At 42.4% G+C, this 25,010-nt stretch overlaps 1 protein-coding gene across 1 annotated transcript in view; it reads right to left on the reverse strand.

Annotated features, from left to right (window-relative positions):
- The window catches only part of DPP6 (dipeptidyl peptidase like 6), a 768,584-nt gene that overhangs the window by 424,399 nt on the left and 319,175 nt on the right, over positions 1 to 25,010 (reverse strand). Inside the window, exon 2 of the mRNA XM_040984381.1 lies at positions 152 to 266. Coding sequence (XP_040840315.1) covers positions 152 to 266 — 115 coding nt within the window. The remainder of the gene's footprint in view (positions 1 to 151; positions 267 to 25,010) is intronic.

Consider the following 25,010-nt stretch of genomic DNA (forward strand, 5'->3'; position numbering starts at 1 on the left):
TTTAATGTATTCGAGCCATTTCCATGCAGTCAGTATCTATGGTGAAGTGGACTCCAGCCATTGACAGCATATCATGTCATTTAATCGCATTGTAAAATGAAGACTAGAGCGTGGGAGAAGCAAGGGAAACGCGTGCTCTCCGTGACAGTACCTGGCGTCAGCAGGATGACGGAGGTCACGATCAGGGAGCAGATGACAAGGATCACGAGAAGTGCGATTGCGATTCCTTTCCAGTTCCTCTGTGGAGGATTGCTCCCCACCAGCTCCTGGAAACAGCAACACGGAAGGATCTCAGCGAGTGACATAAGGACATCAAATGTGCTAGGCAGCCATACCCCACGCAAACCAGCCAACACCACAGGGAGCACAAGGAAGACGATTTCTCGAAGCTACCGGTCTCACGGCCAGAAGCCTCCGATGTTCTCTTTGCTATAGCACGGTAGAACTTTACCATCTCAGAGAAGAATCCGTGAGGTTTATGCTGTAGTGCAGTATGTGAGGCTGCCATCTGAAATCTGGCACTTTATCCCAGAGGTTTGGTTTATGAGCCCTGGTTGCTTTGATTCCAATCAAGGCTTTAAATGCATTGATAGAGTCATAGTAGCATTATAGTAAGTGATGGGGAGGAATCTTGAGACATTGCTGAAAATTGCTAATGGCTGAATAATTGTAGGAAATTAATCAGGAATATTGGTCTTTGAGATCAAATTTTAGGGAGAGTACGTTATTTACAGTCCAACCTGAGACTCTCTGAAAGATAAGACTCTATGGAAGACAAAGGTGGCACAATGAATCAATAAATAATAAGCACAATAGTTAAATACTATTCTTCTTATTAAATATATAGGAATACATAAGGACACAGGACCACTCTGTCAATGGACTACTCCTAGTAATGTAAAGATCTGGGAATAGTCATGCTCCTCTCTTGGGGTGTGCATAATTGTGACCTATATGAAATGAAGGTCCAAAATGAAAAGTGGCCAGGACCAAGCAGGGACTGAGGTGGCCACTGCTGTCCTTCACATGTCACCATACTGTCCAAGAAGACCGAAAGAGGAGAGACACTAGAAATTCATCCAAGAAAGAAAAAGACCCTCAGAACAAATGAGGAGTCGAGGTCAGAAGTGGCCCACAGGCAATGCTCAGCACAAGCTCAAAAACTTAGCTTGGTTTGATAAAGCTATTTATGACGAGTTCTGTAAGAAAGTTTCCGAAAGCACGTTTCTAACCATGACTATGCTTCCTGAGAGACAGAGAATTCATGGAGCACTTGAGTGAAGAACTTATTAAACCAGTTTCTAAACAGAGCTCAAGTAGTTGATATCAGACAAAAGTGGTGGCTTCACAGACACTGAGGAAGCTTGAGAATCGGCCCAATGAATTACATATCTGGAAAAATAAAATCTTTCTAATTGCAAAACAGATAGTGCAATAACAAATATTTATCCATGATTGAAAGCTCATAAGAACATATCAAATTACTGCAAAATGTTCATTGTGGGTCTTCCTTGGCCCAAACACACTCACCATGCATTGCACAGGCTGATTTTAATAGTGGTTTGTATCAAGCAATAAATACTTAAGAGTTTTTGGAAGAGAGAGAGTTATTTTGTGTAGCTTCAGAAGGTAAGGTGAGAACAAAAGCGATATACAGAAACAGAACTGTAGATCAGCATAACTTCAGAATGTCCACCACAAAGAATTGCATGATAACAGAGTAACTGCTTTACCGGGGAGCAAGCAGGATGAAAGAACATTTGTGAGTCTCCTCAGGGACAGGAACAGAAATGTGGTCTTAAAATTGTCGAGCACAGCATCAGTTACTTGGACACAAACAGGATGCTGAAGACAGATACAGAACTACACGAGTTGGTACTGAGGATGGAAAAGTTGACACTGACTGGGAATAGACAAAAAATCAACTCATATAATCAAAGATCTAATGCTGGAAACTCAGAAACTGCTAAAAGAAAGTATAGGGGAAATATTTCAAGATCTCGTATAAATGATTACTTCTTAAAAGACACCTCAAAAGCAAAACCAGGCGAGTGTGGCAATATCAAACTAAGAAATCTCTGTACAGCAAAGAAAATAATCAATAGTGTGGAGTGGCTTCAAACAGAATATGAGAAAATATTTGTAAACTATTTACCTGAGAAAAGTTAATACCCACAATATACCAGCAACTCCAAAAGTTCAACAAGAAAGCATAACCAGTCCAGCTAGTCAGTGAGCAGAAGGCACAAACAGATGGTTTTCAAGAGAAAAACAACGACAATTGTTCAATAAATCTATGACAAATAGATGCTCAATAACAATAACCATCAGTGGAATGGAAATCCAAATGAGGATGAGTTGTCACCTTACTCCTGCCAGAATGGCTAACACTGAAAAGAAGAGAGCAGTAAGTTCCGGTGAAGATGTGAAGAAAGGGGAATTCTCACATATTTCTGGGAAGGTAAATGCGGGTACTCAGTGTGGAAAGAGTAGGAAGTTTTCTCAACATGCCAGAAACGGAAATGCCATATGACCTCAGAGTCCTACAACTGGATACATACCGGAAAAATGTGAAATCATTGTTACCAAAGAGGCACCTGTGCCACCACCACATTTGCGGCAACACTGTCCATAGTAGCTAAAACACAGAATTGGCCATATATCAACAGATATATATATATATATATATCTCAACAGATATAGGGATAAAAGAATGTTATATACATATGTTATTATATGCATACAATGTACATACTAGACACAATGAAATACTATTCAACCATAAAAAGTGAATGAGATCCTGTCATTTGCAACAATATGGATAGAACTGGAGGGTGTCACTTGGAGAAAGACAACCAACTGACATTTTCCATCCTGCGTGAAAGCTAACAAAAAAGGATACCCAAATCCGTACACAGAATAGTGATTTCTAGATGCTGTGAGAGATGGAAAGGATAAAAAGTGTTTGGATAATATAAATAGAAGAATCTGGGTGTGGTTCATTCATTCTAGCAGAGATATGAAGACGAGACATTAAAAAGGGAAATGAGGTGAAGAACATATGTAAATTTACATCTGATCTTAGGCAAAAGGCGGAGAGGCGATAATATATGTAAATGTAAAACTGTTCTGAGACACGACGTATGTAACGCTAAAGCAGGAAAAAAACAAAGCTCCTCCAGGTTTATTGCACTAAGAAAATATTTTGCACAGAAAACCCATTCAGTTCTTATTATTGAATGAGATAACCAGAGGCAGCTCAGACACGACACTGCAAGGGTTCTTGTAGACGCCATTCTCTAAGTACCGACACATCATATTTTCCTTCAGACAGGGTTCCTGCATTTAAGCAGCAGAAAAATGTCACTCGGGCACAAAGATGTTCTTTACCAACTTCCATTTTCATTTGTCACATTTCATTTTTCAGAGTACAGGTCATCTTCTTTCGCTATACCAACACCATCGTAACATAATAAAAGGCAGTAAGAGGAAAAATTACGAAGAAGATGGCTAATCCAGGCAATGAAAACTTTTCCACGTTCCTCTCTATTCCTGGTCTATGTGCATATTTCATTTTTTATAAAGGTATGCCCAGAGAAGAGACAGATTTTTAACTTCAGATTCAGGTTAACAGGTGCTTCTTTGAATATCCACTTTTACTCCTAAAATTCAGACTTCTTAATATTAACTTGCCCATGTTGAACTATGAAAAATTTGAGTCAAACTGACCCTGAGTTTGAGAGTAAATCAATCAGTCAATTGTTGCTGACATGTTCAGTTTCAGTAAGTGCACTTCTCAGCTGAATTACATATTTTAGGTCCAGCATGGCAACAATGAGACCATCATGTGTTACCTGTTTCTAGTTAATATTATGTGAAGACTTTTGAGAATCAGGAGCATGGCGATGAATGTTTACAATTGACCTTTTACGTAAGTAGGGGCCAAAAAATCTACCACCTTCTCATTGTCCATCAATTCACCCAGCCAGCAGGTTGTATGTACCCATTCACTCACCTGCCACTCAATGTCTCCTCATTTCCTCACCTGCCCTTCCTCATCCCATACCTGCATTCATATCCATACAGCAGCCACCCAGCCACACGTCCACCTCACACTTACCTAGGGCTTACTCTGCTAGGCCATTTCTGGAGACTTGGATATAGACCTGAACAAAACAGCGATGCCGCTCACAAGCCAAATTTCCTACGTTTCCTCCATATTTCTCTCTTGTGTTCGAGATCAGGTAAGTCCATTAAGAGAAGACAACACAGGATAAGTAGCTCAGGTAAGCCGCTGGCATGACAAGGTCAGAGAGACAGCCTAGCCAAGTGCTGTCTGAACACAGTCGAGAGAAGATAAGTCAGGTAGAGGTCCTTGCAGACACGATTCAGCAAGATAATACAGGCTTCAGGCGGGGGCGCAAGCAGGAGCAGGGATCAGCACTGCACCAGGGAGCTGACTGAGCTGTTAGAAACCAGGCTAGGCGGCCCGGTGCAGTGGCCTAGCAGCTAAAGTCCTCACCTTGAACCGCCAAGATCCCATAGGGGCGCCGGTTCTAATCCTGGCACCTCCACTTCCCATCCAGCTCCCTGCTTGTACCCTGGGGAGGCAGTCGAGGCCGGCCCAGAGCCTTGGGACCCTGTACCTGTGTGGAAGACCCTGAGGAAGTTCCTGGCTCCTGGCTCCTGGCTCCTGGCTCCAGACTGGCGCAGCACCAGCCATTGCAGTCATTTGGGGAGTGACTCATCGAACAGAAGATCTTTCTCTGTGTCTCTCCTCCTCTCCGTATGTCTGACTTTGTAATGGAAATAAATAAATCTTAAAAAAAAAAAAAAGAAACCAGGCTATGAGCAAGGGGTCGGGGGTACACGTCCTGGCACTTATATGTGAGTCTCTGCTTTCCTCTAGGTCAAAGAGATGTGGTCACAGGAGAGTGTATGACTCCAACTGCCCCTTAGATAACCAGGGAAGCCGGGGTGGGGACAAGTTGGGGCCAGCCAAGAGAGGAGTATGGTCAATCGCTCCAGGTAGCAGTGGTACTCATTGTGAGTTGTTCAATTCTGGGCACAGTGCTATTCCAGACAGATTACACAGACCTGGTGCTGGGAAACACGTGTGTATCACATCCATATTTATAGATCTCTCTGAGGATCTAGCCTTCCGAGCTCTCAAGAGAAGCCTCCTTGGTGCAATGTGACCCAGTAACTGTCCTCAGAATGAGGCTATTGCATCCTGCTTCACCTCTCCCCACAACCACGCTCCAAGCACCCACACCTCTAACACAGGGAATTCGTTCAAGATGACTCCTCCCTGCGTTAAACTTGGATTCTTCTCATCTTAGCCCAAGTCTCCTCATAGATTTCCTGAATTTACCTATAATATGCTTCATGTTTCGTAACGAGGAGTGTAGATTGATTCCAGTGCAAGTTCTAAGCGGGAGATGATTTTTAAAAATTAGACAAAAGGAAAGAGGCACAGATGGAAGAGGTAAGAGATCAAAGGATCTAGTTGCTGAGGTGCTTCAAAGATGAAAGTATGTTTGAAAATACACTGTGGTTTATAAAGAGGCATAGAAACAGAAGTCCTTGCTTTAATGTATGTTGCCGTCACTGCTAAGTGATGTTTCAGCGACATCTGACAAACGTGCATCACATTGCTTACACTTCATAAACAAAGCAGGGGTCCACGGGGGTCACATTCCTTTGACCCCATTTCTTGTTGCAATAGCTTAAAGAGGGGAAATCATAATGTTAACCTTGGTTTGCCCCCAGAGAAAGGAGATCCCAATTCCAGCTCTGTGAGTCCAGGATAAAGCGATTAATTCCTCAAGCAGTAGCAATCTGCCATGAACACAGAGCCTGCTGGCTTTAGGTAATGTGTGTACAGTTTCACGCAGCTTGAGCGACAGGGAGAGCCAGATCCAGCCATGTTGGGATTGGAAGTTGACTTCAAGACCAACTGGAACCTCTTCCTATAGACACAGTTCGATCACTGCAGATTACAGCGTGGGGAGCCACCAATGCAGGAGAATCCGAGTGGTGGGCAGACAGCAGGGACCCTGCTCACCTCACAATGGGGACAGCTGGCGATTGTGCATGTTATTTCCCTTAGTGAAAGGCAGAGAGGTCAACCAGATGGCCCTCTCACCAGGACAGGAGGAAGTGAGTTGAATTTTTTTTTCACAATAATCTATCTTTGAACCCATCAATCTTCTGTTCCATCAGGCAGCATTCATAAATATATGAAGACTGAAGATTTTTCGGGGTGCCCAAATGGAAAGGTAGCTTTTTATAGGATTAGCTAGGTCCAAGGTTAGGTAATAGACAGGTTTTTTTTTTAATTGCAGAAGATTAATATATAGACATATATGAGATGAAGATAGAGCATATGTGTATATATGCATGTGTGTGGGTTTGTGTATATGTGAGAGAGAGAGAGGTACAGAGAGAGAGATTTTACAGAACAGCTTGTGGATACGCCTTGTAATTTAGACTGAGAGTGAAGGCAAGTTCCCATCTTACTGGAGCTACTTGAGTTTACTTGGATTCCCCCTGGTCCAACAGATCCACAGTACATATACTCCTGTAAATTTCTGCCTCCCTCACCACTACTGCTTTGCTTTTTGTAAGCACTTTTGGGTTGTGCTTGCTAGTTGCGAGTGTGAAGGAGGGAAGCGGGGTATGGCCACAAGACATGAATCAGCACAGACTCTGAGTCACTCTGGGAGACATGCAGGCAGGGACTGAGGTGGGCTGAGCTGCCGCTTCTGAAAGACAGAAGGAACCAACAATGGTGTGGCAACTAACGGGAGGGGTGGGGGTTGAGAGACATTCAATGCTGCCCCCCAAAATACTGCTGCTGATTTCATCGATTAAAAACCAATCTTGGTGAGTGGAGTAGCTTTTGATATCTGGGAGCTCATTATGAATCTCCATCATTTTTGTGAAAGAACAGCCAGACAAATTCCAGTGCACCTGTGCATCTGTCATCATGTGGCTGTATGTTGAGAACTAGGTCCCTGGCCTCACTTTCTCCACCAAACATCCTCTGTGCCTTATGAACTTGTCTAGGAGCCACTCTCGTTTTCTCATATAAACTTGGAGACATCTGAAGCGGGCTGTTTTACATGACTTTGTATTACCACCTGAGGGCACAGCACTTGGAAATCACCGCCACCACCATCCCTAAGGCAGCTGTCAGCTCTCTGCCTGCAGCTCAGCAGAGTTCTGTATAGAAAATAAGCTTCTCTATTCATTCTTCTGGAGAACAAGTAAAAAAACAAAACAGCAGGTTTACTGTCTCCAATACCAATGTCAGAATTTCTCTTTGTTTTTACATGTAAATCCAAACAGCTGGGCTGGGATTATTTCGACTCCTCCGTTTAATTGACTGTGTCAGATGGATTCTTGTAAGAAGTGAAGGCAAGATGTGATTCTTATCTTTGGAGCTGTAACTTGGAGCTATTTTGATATAATATTTTTAAGGTAGTAAGGTGTTCTTTTCAAACCAAAAAGCAGTGGAACTGTGACCTGATCTTTCTCAGAAGAAATTTCACAGCATAACATGCAGGAGAGAAATCTCTTTGTGACAATATGTTTGTCCAAGTCAGTATATTGAGCATTTGTAGCTTTCGCATTGCTGGTTATGATAACCATGTCTCAGCACCTTCAGATAACGGCTGCCTTTGCATGAACTTGCTAAAACCCACAGGCAGTTCTGAGAGGAGCTTGCTCTCCTGGGTTGCTGTTTTGGCAAGTTCAACACATCACTTTTCAATGTCAAGAATCCCTGCAGGCACTCAATACATGTTAAGTAACTAACAAATAATTCTCACAGACATGAACCACCAGCAATGGAACAGCAAAGACTAAAGCAATTCAAGCTCATGTTTTCCTAAAGTGTTTTTGCCACCTGATTTGAAGCTTGCTCCAGCTCAGTACAAATGCCCTGTGAACAGAAACCCAGGCAAAATGATCTCAACTGCCCTCCTCCATCTCCTCTGGGTGCTAGAAGACACATCTCTGCCCTGTCAGCCCTCTCTTCTCCACAGCCACAGATAATTAGCCCAACTGGGGTCAGGTGTCTGTCCCAGAATCTTAGGCATGGGATTAAAATATTCCAATTTTCTCTCGTCTGCTGTTGAAATCAAAGGGCTGGTGTGGGAAATTAAATGCCAATTTCCATACGCTGCAGGGAAATAATGGATGTCTCTCGAATGAGAGGCACGAATTTAAGAGTCTGAGCAGCAAAGAGAATAAAAACAATATGATAAGACACAAAAAAGATAATATGAAAAAAGAAGGAGTCTCTTAGTCTTCCATTCTTGACTGACTTTTCCTCCTGGGGCCTGGACAATTTTTTTTCCCCAAGATTTAATAAGGCACTCTTGTTATTTTATGAAATATTTCATTTTTCCTCTTAAACAAGTTTGAATTGATTTGTGCAACTTGTGAGCCAAGAAGCTGAATATATAGCAAGCAAAGGCACCGGATCCAGCAGCTACAGCCCTGGGCCTTGCTCCTCATCCTGACTGGCACACCACATTGACTAATGAAGCACCTGCTCCTGTTAGGCCCTTGTTGAACATCAGGGAGTCTGTGCCCTGTTCATTAACGAAATATGTGCTGCTGTATTCATGGCATTTTTTTGGGCCAAAACTACACTAAAGAGCCAGGTGAAAATTTTAATCATTTACTCGGTTTATAATTTTGAAATGACCAATATGCAAATTCTGATGTGTAGTTTTCTTTGAAAAGCCTTGTTATTCTTCCTACCTATAAAGTTATACTCCCATGGAATCTCCTAGCAATTACCTTAATAGACCCTCAAGAATGCAACTTGCAATCATCTACTGAGAGTGTAGGATGTCGCCCTCTGAGACAGGAGGGCACTGACCGAAAGTGAAGCCAGCTCCAGCCAAGACAGCACAGCACGATGTTCGCTAGACTCATAAAAAGAGAGGTTTTAAATGACCTGATCAAATGCTTAAAAGGAGATTTGTGGCATTTATAAAATACAGCTGTCCCAGAACGAAACCTATCAAGTAGATCTATGTGAAATGGCTATTTGTCTGATGCCAGCATTTTCGTATTGTTTAGTCTAATCCAAAGACTTACAACATTAGTGAAATTATCAGTCACAAGATACAGCTATGGTGATAACAAAGTCATCATTCAACATGCAACCTTCACTCACCTTTGTCCTGTTACCTAACAGTCACAGGATCTGGTGACACGTGTCCTTGTGGGAGGAATAGGTGTCATTGTTCTGCCTGGCATAGTGGTGAATTCCATGAAATAGGGTGTTATACAGTGAGGAAAAGAACAACTGACTTTTATAGACAGCCTGGATGAGATCTTACAAATACAATTTTATGGCAAATAAGCCACATATGGAAGAAAACAGAATGAACCATTCCATTTATATAAATTCCAAAAAGAGGAAAAAGCACACTACTGAAATAAGAAAGGAGTTCATGCCTAAAGTCTAAGGATGCAACCAGGAAAGGAATTTCTATAAAATCCAGGCTATTGCACAGCTCAGGAGGCAAGGAGGGCTCAGTCAGCTTGGAAGCTCAAGGTGCAGGAGTTGCGGGGCTCCTAGCCATAGTTTGCTTTCTGACTTGTGTGGAGGTTACTGGGAGTTTCAGGCAATACTCATCTGACAAGTGCCATGTTGATATTTTACATAGTTAGTACACTGCAAAATTTCATACATAGCAAAGGTTTGCAGTGTGTACTGTGCTCCAAATTTACAAGGCTAATCACTGGCCAGACAGAGTCAAGTGGAAAATATGTCTCTGGGAGTATGTATAGGAAGGGGACTAAGAGGCAAATTAAATACTGTGCAGTAGAACAATGGGTGGAAGTTTGGGGTGCTTTGATGGAACGTCATGATACAGGGGCAGGTATTGGGTGGAGGCCAGGGCTCTCAGGAAGAGAAACTTAAGCGCAAAGTTGCAGGATACACAGAAGGGAGGGGTTCAGAAGCTACATCATGTTTTGAAGTGGAGGAGACAGAGCAGAGCAGGTGTGGGCCTGCTGCTGAGCAAGGACCTGCTGAGACGTGCTAAGACAAAGCTCAAGGAGCAGCACAGAGACTGTATGCCCAGCCTTGTAAATGCTGTGTTTCACACCAAGTGCAATGGAAAGCCACTGAAGGATTCTGGAAGCCAACATTCATAACTTTTAGATGTCAGGCCTTTGTTAACAATGCAATTTGATTTAACCGACATAAAGTGCATAGAAAGGCAAGGGTGATTGCTTCCCCATGAGGGCCTTAACATGTGTCAAAATATCGTACCAAGTTGGGATCAAACACATTGAAACATAATATTCACATAGCAGCTATAAAAATTAGTGGGAGAAAATAAATGGTACAAGCCTGGCAGCAGAATCTGTCATCACATCACTTCATTCTATTGTCTAAATGTGGTTTGTTCCTAATATTTATTCACTATGAAAAGCTCTGACATAAATTTCTTTTATGTACCATGGACCATTTACTGTAAGTAGAAGGTAGCAACAGATTACAAAATCAATGGTGCATATATCTTAGGATGGTAAAACAGCTTTTCTAATCATTGTATTTCCATATTCAGGAGAACAACCAATGAGTTTAAGCTGGCAAGAACAAGTTTTGAATAACACTTAGCAACTGACACATGCCTGTCAATGATAATGCTGGGAGCCTGTTGGATACACGCTCCCATTTCCATTCAGTTGGCTCATTTATTTCATCTTCATTACTGGTGCCTTTCATCTTTTCATACATGGGTTAACAGCACAACAGAGATAATACTTAGATTGAAGAACCGAGATTAGACCAGAGCAAAATGCAAGATCCCGTATGTTCCCAGTAGCAATTGGATGGCCATGAGTCTTGACAAGACCAATCCATATTGGTGAACCTGGAGGAAAACGGGTTGGCACACAGCCCTGGTGGTGGTTTGTTGTACTCTCTCTCAATCTTTCCCATGTCTCTGTCTCTCCTTTTTCTCTCTCAGCACCCCCCTACCACTCTCTCTCTCTCACAAGCCTAGTTAATACTCATTAATTTATGACATAAATGAAATTTCCTTTTCTCTGGAATGAATAGTGGTGAACATCAAAGCAACAGCAATGGAGCTTCTAAGCACAGGGCAGCAGCAAGCCACCATGTGGAAGAGACTCATGCATCCAGAGAGGCGTTCGTTCCCTCACATACGGGATGTGGTGTCTCTTAGACCCCAAGAGCGCTTGAATTAGAAAATGCCTGTGATCTACTCAGCATCCCAGCAGAGCACATGAGCAATGCAGAACAAAATGTGCAATGAAAGAAGAAATAAGGGGAATGAGAACTGTAAAAGAAATGCAAGAAAAAGGCAAGAGGTGTAAAATACAGGTGCAGTGAGAGCACACTGCTACTCAGAAGGCCTTCAAAGGCCACACTTAGTGGACCCTGTGCAGTGCATTGCCCCTTTGTTCGCACATCCCGCCCCTACCCAGCTCCCGTTACTACATTCCCACAATTCTTCCTGTGCACCTTCACTCAGTTTTCTGCCATGCTCTTTGTCCCCAGGAGGGTGACCCCTGCTTTGGCAAACTAGCCCCCTGCACATCGTTGTAGCCTGTTTGACCAGTGGGAGCCATTGCCAGGAGATGGCTGAGAAAGAGGAGAGGTACTCAGAGAACTTGGCCTGGGCTCTCTGTGCTCTGACTGTTTCCTGGAGGAGGAGGTTTCCTGGGGTTTGGGGCAGGAGAGGCACACAACCCCAGGAACTCAGCCTTCAGAAAGCTTTTTACCATTCACTGCCCTTTCAGACAGCCTAAAATTGTTGCTATTTTGTGGGTCTCTCCTTAGCACACCCAGATTTCTGCAAGCAGCCCTGCCTGTTGCTGTCTTGAGCAACCAACTGCCTTTGTTTGAGCTTTCCTGCATTGGCTGTTTAATATGGCACATACAGCACCCCTTGGAGCTTCCTTATAGCTGCAACAAAGTGATGCAGCATTTAGTGTCCATAATACCTAGCCTTCTTTCTTGGTTGCTTGCTCTCTTGCTGATTCTACATGATGTTTCTTTAGAGGATAGACTGTGAGGGGTGTGTGTGTGTGTGTATCCCCTTGCTACCACAGTCTCATGTAGAGTGTTTTAACATAGATTCTGAATGACAGTTTGCTTTCTGGTTCATTAATGTTCATTAACAACTTACAACAGATGGCCAGGAGGTCATACTTAAAAAAAGCAATCACATTGTATAATAAGAATGAACAGTCTGTTTGAAGCATCCGGCAAAGCGATTCAGGTTTCTCAGGTCTAAACCATGGAAGGTTCTATTGCTCAAAGAACTCAGTGACATGCTCAGGAGCTGAAGACTTTGAAACTTGTAACAGACTTTTCTATTCCCATTATTGTTCTTTCCTTCTGGCCAATACAAACCCATACTTGGTTCTGGCTGATACTTCACTGAAGGAGTTGTGAATAAAACTGATTTGCTTACTGAGATAATTAGAACTTTGGATGTGCAATGGTTTCCACCTGTCACAATACCAGGGGCACTGGTCTCTGACATCCAAACTGTAAATGAACATTCCACAATACTTCAGAATTACATGAAAAAAAGAGTGTGTAATAGACGTTTTTCAGATGTAAAATTCTACCCAGCAGCATATTATGGACTGACTTGGAAATATGCCCATGCAATAATAAAATTCTACCTGGAGGGCTTATGGCATGACTCCCCAGTCATCCCTGTAGCTGGCCCAATGTTACTGTGCTAGCCAGGAGGGTGTACAGAGGTGGTATCATGTAATAGTGGTGTGGCTAAGACGCCTGCACTTCTGAACAGTCAGAGAGGCAGCCTGTGTCACGATAGCATTAACACACATTTCATGACTAGCAGTTTTTTTCTAAATATGATTGTTTTCTTTTACAAAGTCCAAAGCAATATGTGTGACCTGCTGGTAGTAGAGAACTCTTGATATGCTATGTCACTCCACTTTGTTACTTATTTCAATAAACTTAAATGTGAAGTAACACACACACACACACACACACACACACACACACACAACCCGAGTATATAAAAGCTTTGCATGCAGCCACTATTGGTAAAATTGGTAAAATTGGTAAAACTCAATTGTGTTATGCAATCTACATCAGCTGATAGAAGGCTAGATATGTGAATGTGACAGAACACAGGAACAATTACATTTTCCTTCCTGATTTGAAAGAGATTTATGGCTATGTTCAAAAAAGAATATTCCTAGTAGAAGATGATCTCACTGCTTCTCTTTTCCCAAAGATGTTGAGATACGTATCCAGGAACTTAGGTTAACTTAGAACCATAAATATCGGTATCGAATAACTGCAACTTTGGCTGTTAACTAAGTGACGCATCATCAACCGTTAATATAAAAAGGCATGACTGCTGACCTTGGAGCCAAGGCCATTGTCACATGTGACATACAGGCTGAGAACAGAACCTACAAAACTCCTTTTCACATGAATACCTACTGCCGCTTCTCCCACACCTAAACATCTAATGCACAAATATGGAAGATTATTTTCAAAAGAGCTCCCAGCCAACTGTCCTATGATAGTTGCTCTGTAGCAATTCTGCAGATAGTCAAATTCAAAACAATAAGCATGATAAAGAGAACAGCAGAGCAATGCCAAGTACAAGGTAGGCAATCCATAAGTCATGGCTGCCACCCATGTTACCATAAGATTACTGTGCAAAGTGTCACAGCAGTACAAAGACCTGAATGACTTTATAACCCCCCAATTCATGCGGAAATCCTAACTCTCCCCAGGGTTAATTATAGCAGGAGATGGGTACAAAAGAGCCATTTAAGGTCATGAGGGTCAAATTCTAGGCACAGGATTTATGCCTTTGTAAGGAGATGCACAGCTTTCTGCTCTCTGCCTAGTGAAGATACAATGGGAAACTGCCATCTGCAAGCCAGAAAGTACCCGCCCCCACAGCAGAATGACTGAGTTAAGACCTGCAGTCTCTAATACAGGGAGAAACATCTTTCAGCAGCTTTACTGTTTGTGGTATTTATGCATGTATTTTTTTTTACAAGTGGCCCAGACTGACTGAGGTAGGGAGCCAAAGGAAACAGGGCCCAGTGGGGTAGACTAGTGGCTGAAGTCCTCACCTTGCATGCACCAGGATCCCATATGGGCACCAGTTTGTGTGCTGGATGCTCCACGTCCCTTCCAGCTCCCTGTGCATGGCCTGGGAAAGCAGTAGAGGATGACCCAAAGCCTTGGGACCCTGCACCCATGTGGGAGACCTGGAAGAAGCTCTTGCTTCCTGGCTTCAGATTGACCACTTGGGGAGTGAACCAGTGGATGAAAGATCTTTCTGTCTGTTTCTACTTGTCTCTGTATATCTACTTTTCCAATAAAGAATAAATAAATGCTTTTAAAAAAGAAGTGAAAGGAAACAAAGAAACAGACATGTATGGAACATGAGAATTTACAAATGGATATACACCATTAAGCTAACCCAGTGTCAGAGTGCTAGGTGCTCACACATGGGTAAAACATTAACCAGAGATCAGATGAGATGAGATGCTGTGACCTATTCAAGAATGTAAGGCTGATGGATTAGCTCCAGGGATACAGGGGGATGCAGTGATCTCAGAACCCTGAAATTCTGAGAGATCATGGTCACCAGAAAAGAAGCTTCCAGAACTGCCAGTTGCTTTCTCTCATTCAGACTTTGAAATATGGAGGCATCAATTGATCTAGTTCCCCTTTCAATGAAGTTACCTGGTTACAGTACTAGTAATGAGATTAAAAATGATGATAACACATAGATGAAAAGATGTAACCAGATTCAGGTCTCTCATACCATCTCTAAGTAAGCCATGTTTTCGAAAATGTATTTTGGTGGTTTGATCCTTGTGAAAGACAATGCAAGGCAGGCAGAGTTGGCCTGAAAAACATGAGCAGCTTCTTGCCTGTGCATTTATTCCCTCACTGATAGACACTGAGCATCCAAAGGCTGCTGTTGGAAGCTCCCCAACAGAGAAAGGTAACAGAAAAGTGGCTTTCCTCCTTGAACTGCTGACAACTGAAGCCATTAGACCTATGTATACAAATCATCCTGAAGTAATAACAGATAAGCACTCGTAATAAAGAAAAGGAAGGAAAAAAAGCCATGCATCATATCTATTCTATTATTGACCATATCCAAACAAAAATTTTTAAATATCTATGGCAGCTTGTATTAAGACTAACTTGTAATATTAGATTAGAAGTTTATGAGTCTGTCAAGGTCAATCACTTCTAACAGTTGAGGGCTGTTTCAAATACTATACCTTTGGGTACAGCATAATTTGACTACACAAAATAATTTTATTTCTATGAAAGGAAAGCCAAGTCCATATGGCTATCACAACACAAAACATCTAGGTAAAAGGAGTAGAGAATAAAAAGTAATAAATCAAAATGTGATGTGATGCTGCAATAAATTTGTTTACAACATTAAAACATTAATGATTGTGGTTGCTATGTTGATGTGCATAAAAGCCCTCACCAAAATTATGTCTGATAAAAATAAGCCCATTATCATTAACTCTTGAAGAGGTAGAAATTGGTTAGAAAATGCCACATTTACTCTTGAAAAAAATACCATCAACATTCAACTCCTAGTGAAAGAAAGGGTTCACTTTGAATTTTTTATTCTATTTTTTTATTCTATACTTTTATCTGCTGTTTTGAGCATTCATCTGTTAATTTTTTTTCTGTAGAATAACAAATAACCCACATAGTAGCTTTCTTTCCAAAGACATTATTGCTCATTGGTTTATGTTATTTCAACCCATCTTCTCAACAGGGACCACGTGTCCGAGTGCCAGATCCTCAGTCTTAGTGTCCTCATTCGTGTTTCGCTTCCTGGACCTGTGCACTTACAGCTGTGTCTTGCCTACATGAGAACCACAAAGTACAGAAAGTGTCTACTCGGATGTCCCAAATAGAATCTCACAAAGACCAAAGACCTGAGCCGTACCTCATCAAAAGCAACCAGATCTATATGGAATAAGAAAAATACAAACTTGTCTACATGCAGCTGTCTCCTTGACAGAATTGCAAACTCCTATGAAGCCACTTGGTATCACAGGTTCACCAAAGCTCATCAAAGCCCCACAAAACTGGACCACATTTTAATCACATAAATAATGAAATAATCACAATAATAATGAAGTTTGTGTCCTACAATTTATCTTCTTCATATAGACCCCAATAGCCTTCTAATTGGCTATTTTTTCATCTTCTTCTACCAACTGCTATAATCAAAAGCAAAAATGTTAAGCTTTAACTGTATTTTCTTGTAGCAAAGCATTTTGTTTCTGACTTGAGCAGTCTTTTATTGGCAAACTCCATGTACAATAAGGAGCTGAAGTAACAGCACAACTCTAGTGACCATCTGGAAAATCAAATCTTGTGTAACAAATTTAGCACTTGACATGCAAGAGAGTGCATGTTGAATCCAATTCTGAAATTGCCTCTGTTTTTCAGCCTTTTATTTTAGCTCTGTCATGACCACATTTATTTACAATTGGTAACTAAGACTGAACAGTTTTTTTTTTCCCCCAAACTAACCAATAAACAGAAGAGGAGCAATTAGTTCCAGCCCACCTGGACCACCATAGTTCTGCAACATCAGCTTACTAGCAACAGCACGCAAGGACAAAGCCAACACTTTTGTAAGACGGGAAGATGGCCCACAAACCACAAACCAAGGTAGAGCTTAGGGATGCACGATAGGAAAATTGTTTAGGGCAGACCAATTGCTAACCAATTGCCAAAACAATAAGCCTAATTATTTGCTTTGTTATTGACAGCTTTTTTTGGCAAGTTTTAATTAAGTGTGCATAATTCCTGTGCAGTGTTGTTCCGTATTTATCATCAATTGAAATCTATGCACAATTTAAGACCAACAGTCAGTTTTAAGTTCGGTCTCCACATGAAGGAGCTGCTACTGGAATGGACTGCTCATCTATTTTTGGAAAGAATGCTGTCCATTTGACACTTTACACCGGCCTCAACTACATTCAATTACATAACTGGGAAATAATTAAGCTAAATGCATGTAGTGTTTTATGGCCATCCCAATAAAAATAAATCAACAAGAATGCATTATTATGCCAAGACACATACTGCTCTTTATGACTTTCACCTCTTACCAGGAGGAGTTCTCAAGTTGGTAGATTCTACAAAAGATGAGATACATGAATACAAATATATAAATGTAAAGACTGAGACAAGTCATTTGAAACGCTTTGCACAATTTTCAAATGTCTGGAAAGGCCAATGGTTGTCAAGTAACTATCGCTAGATCTGGGATATACTGTAATTTCTTTTTTTTTTTTTAAGATTTATTTTATTTTTATTGGAAAGGCAGATATACAGAGAGGAGAGACAGAGAGGAATATCTTCCATCTGATGATTCACTCCCCAAGAGAGCGCAACGGCCAATACTATGCCAATCCAAAGCCAGGAGCCTCTTCTGGGTCTCCCACGCGGGTGCAGGGTCCCAAAGCTTTGGGCTGTCCTAGACTGCTTTCCCGGGCCACAGGCAGGGAGCTGGATGGGAAGTGGGGCTGCCGGGATAGAACCGGCGCCCATATGGGATCCCGGGCATGCAAGGCGAGGACCCTAACCATTTGTGCCATCGCTCTGGGCCCTATACTATAATTTCTAATCCAGTTCTCCTTTTACAGATAAACAGCTCACTGTCATATATCATTCAGTGCTAAGTTGGGTCCTCATGCAGGCCAATTCAGAACTGAACAGGATAAAAGTGAATGCATTTTAGTAAAGGTAAATGGGCTTCCTAAAAGATGTTGATACTGCCAAGAACTTGTGAATATTTTCCATCGCAAGAGGAAAGCAGAGTAACAGATGAAATTAATATCTCTAATCAGTAGGCCTGAAAATAGAATATTATTGGGTGCAATTATTGGGGGCTAGCGGCTAAAGTCCTCTCCTTTCATGTATTGGGGTCCCATATGGATGCTGGTTTTAATCCCAGCTGCTCCACTTCCCATCCAGCTCTCTGCTTTTGGCCTGGAAAAGCATTGTAGGATGGCCCAAAGCCTTGGGATCCTACACCCACGTGAGAGACCTGGTTCCTGGCTTCTGATTGGTTCAGCTCTGGCTATTTTGGCTACTTGAGTAGTGAACCAGTAGACAGAAGAAGATCGTTCTCTCTGTCCCTCCTTCTCTCAGTAAATCAGTCTCTCTAGTAAAAATAAATAAATCTTTTAATTTTTAAGAATATTATTCTGGATATCCACACAGCTCCAGATAATCATAAGAGTTCTTAAATGCAGTGTGTAGGGGAAGATACATCAGATATAAGGTAAAATTCACGTGTAACATCCTTAGACTTGACATTATTTTATCTTATATCAGAGCAAAGATACGATATCTGACCTTTTGGATTTGGCTCATTTCCCTTAGCGATCTCTAGTTTGGCCTATTTGGCTGCAAAGAATTGTATTTCATTTTTTCTTATAGTTGAATTGTATTCCATGGTACAAATGAACCACAGTGTCTTTATCCAGTCCTATGTTAATGTACATTTAGGTTGTTTCCACGTTTCTGCGGTTGTTAATTAGGCTGCAATGAACATTGGGGTGCATGTTGCTTTCTGGTGTAACACATCTTTTGGATATATTCCTAGGAGCGATATTGCTGGGTCATATGTTGGGTAGAGTTTTAGTTGCCTGAGTGTTCTCCATACTACGACCATACTGATTGCACCAGCCTGCAGTCCCACCAGCAGTGGAGTAGGGTTCCTTTTTCCCCACAACCTCGCCAGCAGGTGTTTTAAGATCTTGTGATAGAATTCATTAAGCAATAATCCATAAGAGGCGGATTGTATATAATCATTTGAGATTGCTAATGTTCCTCTTATCATTGTTATTGCTACTGCCCACAGATAACAAGGATCTAGTCCTCATTGTGCCTTCATTAGGGCCTTGGGACACATGATAACATTTATTTGTAAGCAAAGATGCTGGACACTCTTTTTCATCACCCTGGAGCCTCACTGATGCCTTTGTTATATGTTCACTAACCTCACATGAATGAAGGTTCAATTCACTGTTTTTTCTTCTTCTTCATTTTCCTTCTTCTCCTGCCTGTGGTGGACTGTGCGCAAGGGGATACATCGCGGAAATGTAACAGAAATGAATATGTACGTAGGTGAAAACAAAGAGAAATAAGTCCTCATGAATCCACGGCAAGGATGGACTCATGAAGAAGTGACTGACAATGTTTTATAGTATTGGGAGATACCTCAGTGGCAGCATGATGGACTTGCAAAAATTCACAAAAGATACCCATTTTAAGACTGGAGGGGAGATCAGAGGGGAAGGGAGGGAAATTGGGGGAGGGAGACAGGAGAACCTAGCGTCAACTAAACTGTATCAAAAAACAAAAGCAAAAAGATGACATCAGAAAGGCAAAATGGCCATTTGACTCTACTGACAGAGCAAGGGTTCTGAGCTGTGGAATGCTGGCAAGATTACTGGGTTTCAGAATGCGAGATAATAAACTGAGCAGTTTTTAAAAAATTTTCATTTGATATTTTATATTGCAGAAGGACATTTGATTCACTTCCTGAATGCCTACAACAGTTGTGGATGGAGGAGACTAAATTCTAGATTCCAGAATTCAACCTGAGTTCCCCACGTAGGGGTCACAGTAATTCAGACCCTCGAGCCATCACTGATGCTCCAAGCAAGCACCCCACCAGGAAGCTGGATGTGAATACGACTCTGGGAATCCAACCAGGCACACCAACACAGAACGCAAGCATCCAAAGCAGCAAGTTCATGATTATTTCTTAGAAGAGCAACACCTGGCATGTTTCTTTGGACAATTTCCTCTTTGGATGATCACAGACCTAACTTACAGAACATGATTCTGTTTGTGTGTTGAAATAAATATCATTTCAGCGTGCAGAGGTTCCTGGCCCATGGCACACTTCTCTATCATCCTTTCAAAGTCGTGCAAATGAGGGACAGAATACCAGAGACCGTTGACTAGACTGCCAGGTTCCTTAGAGACCCTTTTAAACCAGATCGCAACCTGAATGTGCAAACACCGACATGCTTTCTAACACTAAAGCCACACCTTCCTCCTACTAAAACCACAGCTGTGTGGGGGGTTCCAGTAAGGATTCTTGGCTAACAGTGACAGCAGCTCCCTGATGTTCTGGCCCTAAAATGCTTCACCGTCTATTACTCTGTCTCTTGAGCCAGAACATTCCTTCTTAACTGCCATTTCACTACAGGAGTGCACTTCAGAATGTAATAGAAAACAAAATTACAAAATATACTTAGTTTGGTGTAAAAATAAGAAATCCAAGCATATTTTTTCCAGAATGTATGTTTCTTATGAATTTTAAACACTCCCTTGCATGCAAGAATTTCAAAATTTTGGGCATCAAAATAAAAAAATATCTTTTAATTCTATTGTCCATTACATTTTTAAAGCTTTCCTCTCCTCTTCAAACACCCATTTTGCATATGCCATCTATTTCCTGAAGCCACAACAGAAACAAGCTTTTTATCTCAAATTTAAAGATGTCCCTTGAGGACCTACTATGTTATGGGCCTTGAGAATGTGAGATAAATATGATACACAGTGATAGAACTTGTCTGAATTCATGATTTGAAGGAATTAACGAATGGTTTGGAGAGGGGACATGGACGGTGGGGGGAGTACAAGGGAGAAGGGAAGGAGAAGGGAGTAAAGGAGAGGGTGAGGAGTGAGAGTGAAAATCTTGAAGGGAAGAGACAGGAGATGGGGAAGGAAAGAGAGAGGAATAGGGGAGGACGGGGGAGAAGGGTGGGAAACAGGGCGAGAGAGAAGGAGTGAGAAAAGAACTATTTGCTGGTTCATTTCACAAAAAGATATAGAAGTTGGGGCTGATTTGGGTCAAAGCCAGGAACCTGGAATTACACCTGGGTCCCCTGTGAGGGTGGCAGGAACTCAGACACTTGGGTCATCTTTCATTGCCATCCAGACACAATAGCAAGGAGATGGATGGGAAGTGGAGCAACACTCATACAGAACTCCAGCATCAAGGCTGGTAAAGGCTTAATGGGGAGCCCACAATACTGGGCTCAGCTACTGCTCTCTTTATCCAGCTTTCTGCAAATGCTGGATAAGCATTAGGAAATCAGCAGGTGACTCAGTATTTGAGTTCCTACAACCCACATGGGAAACCCAGATGAAATGCTTGATTCACAAACCTGTTTGTTGTAGCAGTTTGTGTGGTGAAGAACCAGCAGACAGAAAGTCAGTCTCTTGACATGTCCAGATGTGAGGATACGGTGCAGTGTGCATCTGCACTTCCTGGTTGAGGATGGACTGTTGGATATGTCTTGAGAATGAGATGCTGGACTCTGCCATTGTCCATGCATGCAATGATGGACTTAACGACTGTTTACGAGAAACTATTGTAATGATATAGGAGAACTCATTGAGTCGGGGGTTAATGGCAAGGGGGTAGGGCCTATGGAACCATAGTATAAAAAGAAAATAATAATACAAAAAGAAAAAACAAGCCAGTTTCTCTCAAGTAAATGGAAAGAATAAAGAAAAGAAGAAAAAATAAAGGGAAAGAAAGAACAGAAAAACGGAGGGAAGCTCAGAGCAGAGCTAGGAGTGTGGGAGCTCACGAGCTGTGTGTATCAGCAGCGCCCTCCAGCCTCCATCTGAGATGCACATGTGAGGATGAGGCAATGGTCAGTGCACACCTTGCTGTTCTCAAGGCTATTGTGTTCCCAATGGTCAAGGCAAATGGAAAATGCAAAAGTAGCTGTGAGCCTCACGGCTAGGGGCGGGGGGCAGGAAGGGAAGAGTTCATCCATTATGAACTTAACTACTGGAAGGATAATTTATTTGTAAATAGAGCATATCCAGTAGAAAGCAGTCCCCATTCCCCACTTTCATACTGATGGATATACGCTTGTTTTTACACAAAAAAGTGAGTTGGCATCTTACAGGGTTAATCTTCCAGCCCACTGATATGCACAAAGCCAACATCCATTTACAGAAACAGTGATAAAGCACAATGTCCTGATTGCTTTTCCTTTAATACCATAACGTCAAAAGCCTCTGCATGAAGCCATAAGCTTTGGTGAAGATCGTTACTTCTTGAAACTTCTATTCCTGCATTCCATTCCCAGCAGTCACTGCTACAAGTACACTGATGCTTGATAAATGCTAGCTACTAGCTGTAATTACTGAGTTTATTTCCATTCATCTTCAACCATGTGCCTCAAACACAGGATGCGTTGCTGAGACAACAGACTCGGAGGGTCCACAGCCTGAGCTGTGCACAGCTCCCTGACTGGTGTTAGCTGAATGACATTGTCTCACGTTAGACCCTCACTTTCCAAGAAGAGTTCAAGGTGCTTACTTAAAAAGAAAACAAAACACAGGAAAAAGCCCACACCCCACTTTATATAAACAAGTTTCATGTATTTCATATATACAGTTTGAAGAGCTCTTCTATTCTCTAGCTTAACCCATGAATAGTCACAATGGCCAGGACTGGACCCATCTGAAGCAAGGAGCTCCCTCCAGGTCTCCCATGGGGGTGGCAGGGGCCTAGGCATCTATGCCATCCTCTGCTGCTTTCCCCAGGTCACTAGCAGGGAGCTATCGAGGATTGAAGCAGATGGAGAAGTAACTGGTGCCCATATGGGATGCGTGCATTGCAAGTCTTGGCTTTGCTCACTCTGTAACAACACTGGCTCCAGGTTGCTCCAGGAAGGTTGATGCTATAGATATTTGTTTGCCAGATTTCTGATCTTGTGTTCCTGTGGAAGCTGTATTTCAGCTATAAAGGAAATTACAAATTATAGCAAAATAACATTTAAAATGGTATTTTTCATAGGGGATAGTGGAAAAGTAAAAGCAGGGAGCAGAAAAGAATGGTTCCCTTCTGAGTTTGGCATTCTTTCCTTTTTGTAAAGACTCACAGCATTTGAAATGAAGAGTGACAGGACGTGGGAGGGGGCAAGGGAGAGAAATAAAAGGAGAGGGAGAGGTGGAAAGGTAGAGAGAAATGGAGAGGAAGTGAGGCAAGATGGGGGAGACGGAAAGGAGAGAAAATGATAGGAGATTGAGGGGGAGAGCACGTGAGAGAAAGAAACATCCCTCTTTTACCTACTGGCTCACTTCCCCAATCAGTGCCCCTCAACAGCTTGGCCTAGGCCATGCCAGGGAAGCCGAGGACAGGAACACTGTCCAGGTTTCCCACACAGGTGGCAGGGCTCTGAGAACTTGCGACATCATCCTTGCCCTCCCAAGCGCATTAGCAAGGAGATGGTTCAGAAGTCTGGAGTAGCTAGGACTGAAACCAGGTGCTCAAGCATGGGATGTAAGCATTCCAAATCGCAGTCTAACTGATGCCCCATAGTGCAGGCCCCAACATTATTTCTCAGGTGCTCTCTGGGAGAAGGCTACAATTCAATCATCGTTGATATCTGCTCTGTTAACCTCCCCTCTCTTTTTAATAATGTTATTATCTGACATCTTTTTATCTTCCCATGCTCTCCTGACACAAAATCTATTCTCAAGAATCTAAAACATCCATTCATTCAACTGACAATGGATTAAACATTTCTTAAATACCTTTTGTAAACAAGGTCCTGGGTTGGCTGATTTAGCAGACACAAACCTTTTCCCATAAAAACTTACAACCCCATAAAAAGTTCTCAAATACAGAATCCAAAGACCCTTCAGTTGCTGAAACTCAAAGCAAGGTTGGGCAGGCACTCACATGTGTGGTGCAGCTAGAGAAGGCTCCATGCAGAAAGAGAAATTCAAGTAAAATCAAGCAGATTTATTTGAATCTGTCAAGTTATGCTGGAGCAGGATATGGTTTTTGGTTGAAGAAAATGTTGAGGACAGAGCAGTAAGCAAAATGGGGAGGGCACTGTGGCACAGTAGGTCAAATTGTTCACTGCTTGCAATGCCAGGATCAATTACCAGAGTGCCGGTTGAGTCATCGTGGCTCTGCTTCTGATTTAGCTTCCTGCTAATGTAATTGGGAAGAGCAGATGATAGCACAAGTGTTTGGGTCCCTCTGATCCATAAAGAAGACCAACACGGATCCACTGTTTCCTGGTTTAGGGCTGATCCAAACCCGCCTTTTACGATTATCTGGGGAACAAATCAGCAAGTGGAGGGTCTCTCTCTTATCTCGCTCCTCTCTGTCATTCTGCCTCTCAAAGAAAGAAATTAGTCTTCCAAAGAAGAAGCAGTAGTGTGCATTTTTCGATGTGGTTGGATTTTGATATTGTTGTGATTACACTGATTACGGTGACTGTGGTGTTGTTAGGAATCAAACTTCTCTCTTACGCAAGGATTTTGACTAAGGGTGAGGGAAGAAAGGGAGAAGCCAATCAAGGATAGTTTGCATTGGTTGAAAGAGCCCAGACCAGAGGCAAGGAGGCTGGCATACCCCAGTCATGAAAATGGAGAGGAGGGGGAGACGCCATGCAGCTGTCATTCACATGTTATCCCTGGAACCTATTGGGCAGGTGAGAGATGGGGTAGGGAAATGACAGGAATGAACTGATCAGAGAGAGTGTGAGCACAGCAGAGCCATTGCCCCCAGTAGGAAATAGGGTTGAAGCCTGTCCTGCCTCTCCTTGTCGTGGGGAGTGCAGTGTCAGTTGGGTTGGGGGGGGGGAGCATGCTGAAGGCAGACACCAGGAACCAAGGCTGGGGCATATCACACTTCAGGTGCCAGGGGACGTTGTATGGTTCAGAGCTTGTGGGTGTGACGTGTGCTACAGAGAGGGCTTCCAAAGTGTGCAAGTTCAGACACTCTTATCCTTAGAGATTCTGCAACTGACTCCCTCCATGTGTTGTACCTGGATTAGCAGCGTGCATGCACATCTGTACCAGATCCCTGGATGGGCTGTATGCAGACAGATGTTGGAAGAATGTTACAACCACTACGAGAAAACCTACAAATCAA

Source organism: Ochotona curzoniae, unplaced genomic scaffold (assembly GCF_017591425.1).
Source record: "Ochotona curzoniae isolate NIBS_2020 unplaced genomic scaffold, NIBS_Ocur_1.0 contig_4105, whole genome shotgun sequence".
Taxonomy (NCBI): Eukaryota; Metazoa; Chordata; class Mammalia; order Lagomorpha; family Ochotonidae; genus Ochotona; species Ochotona curzoniae.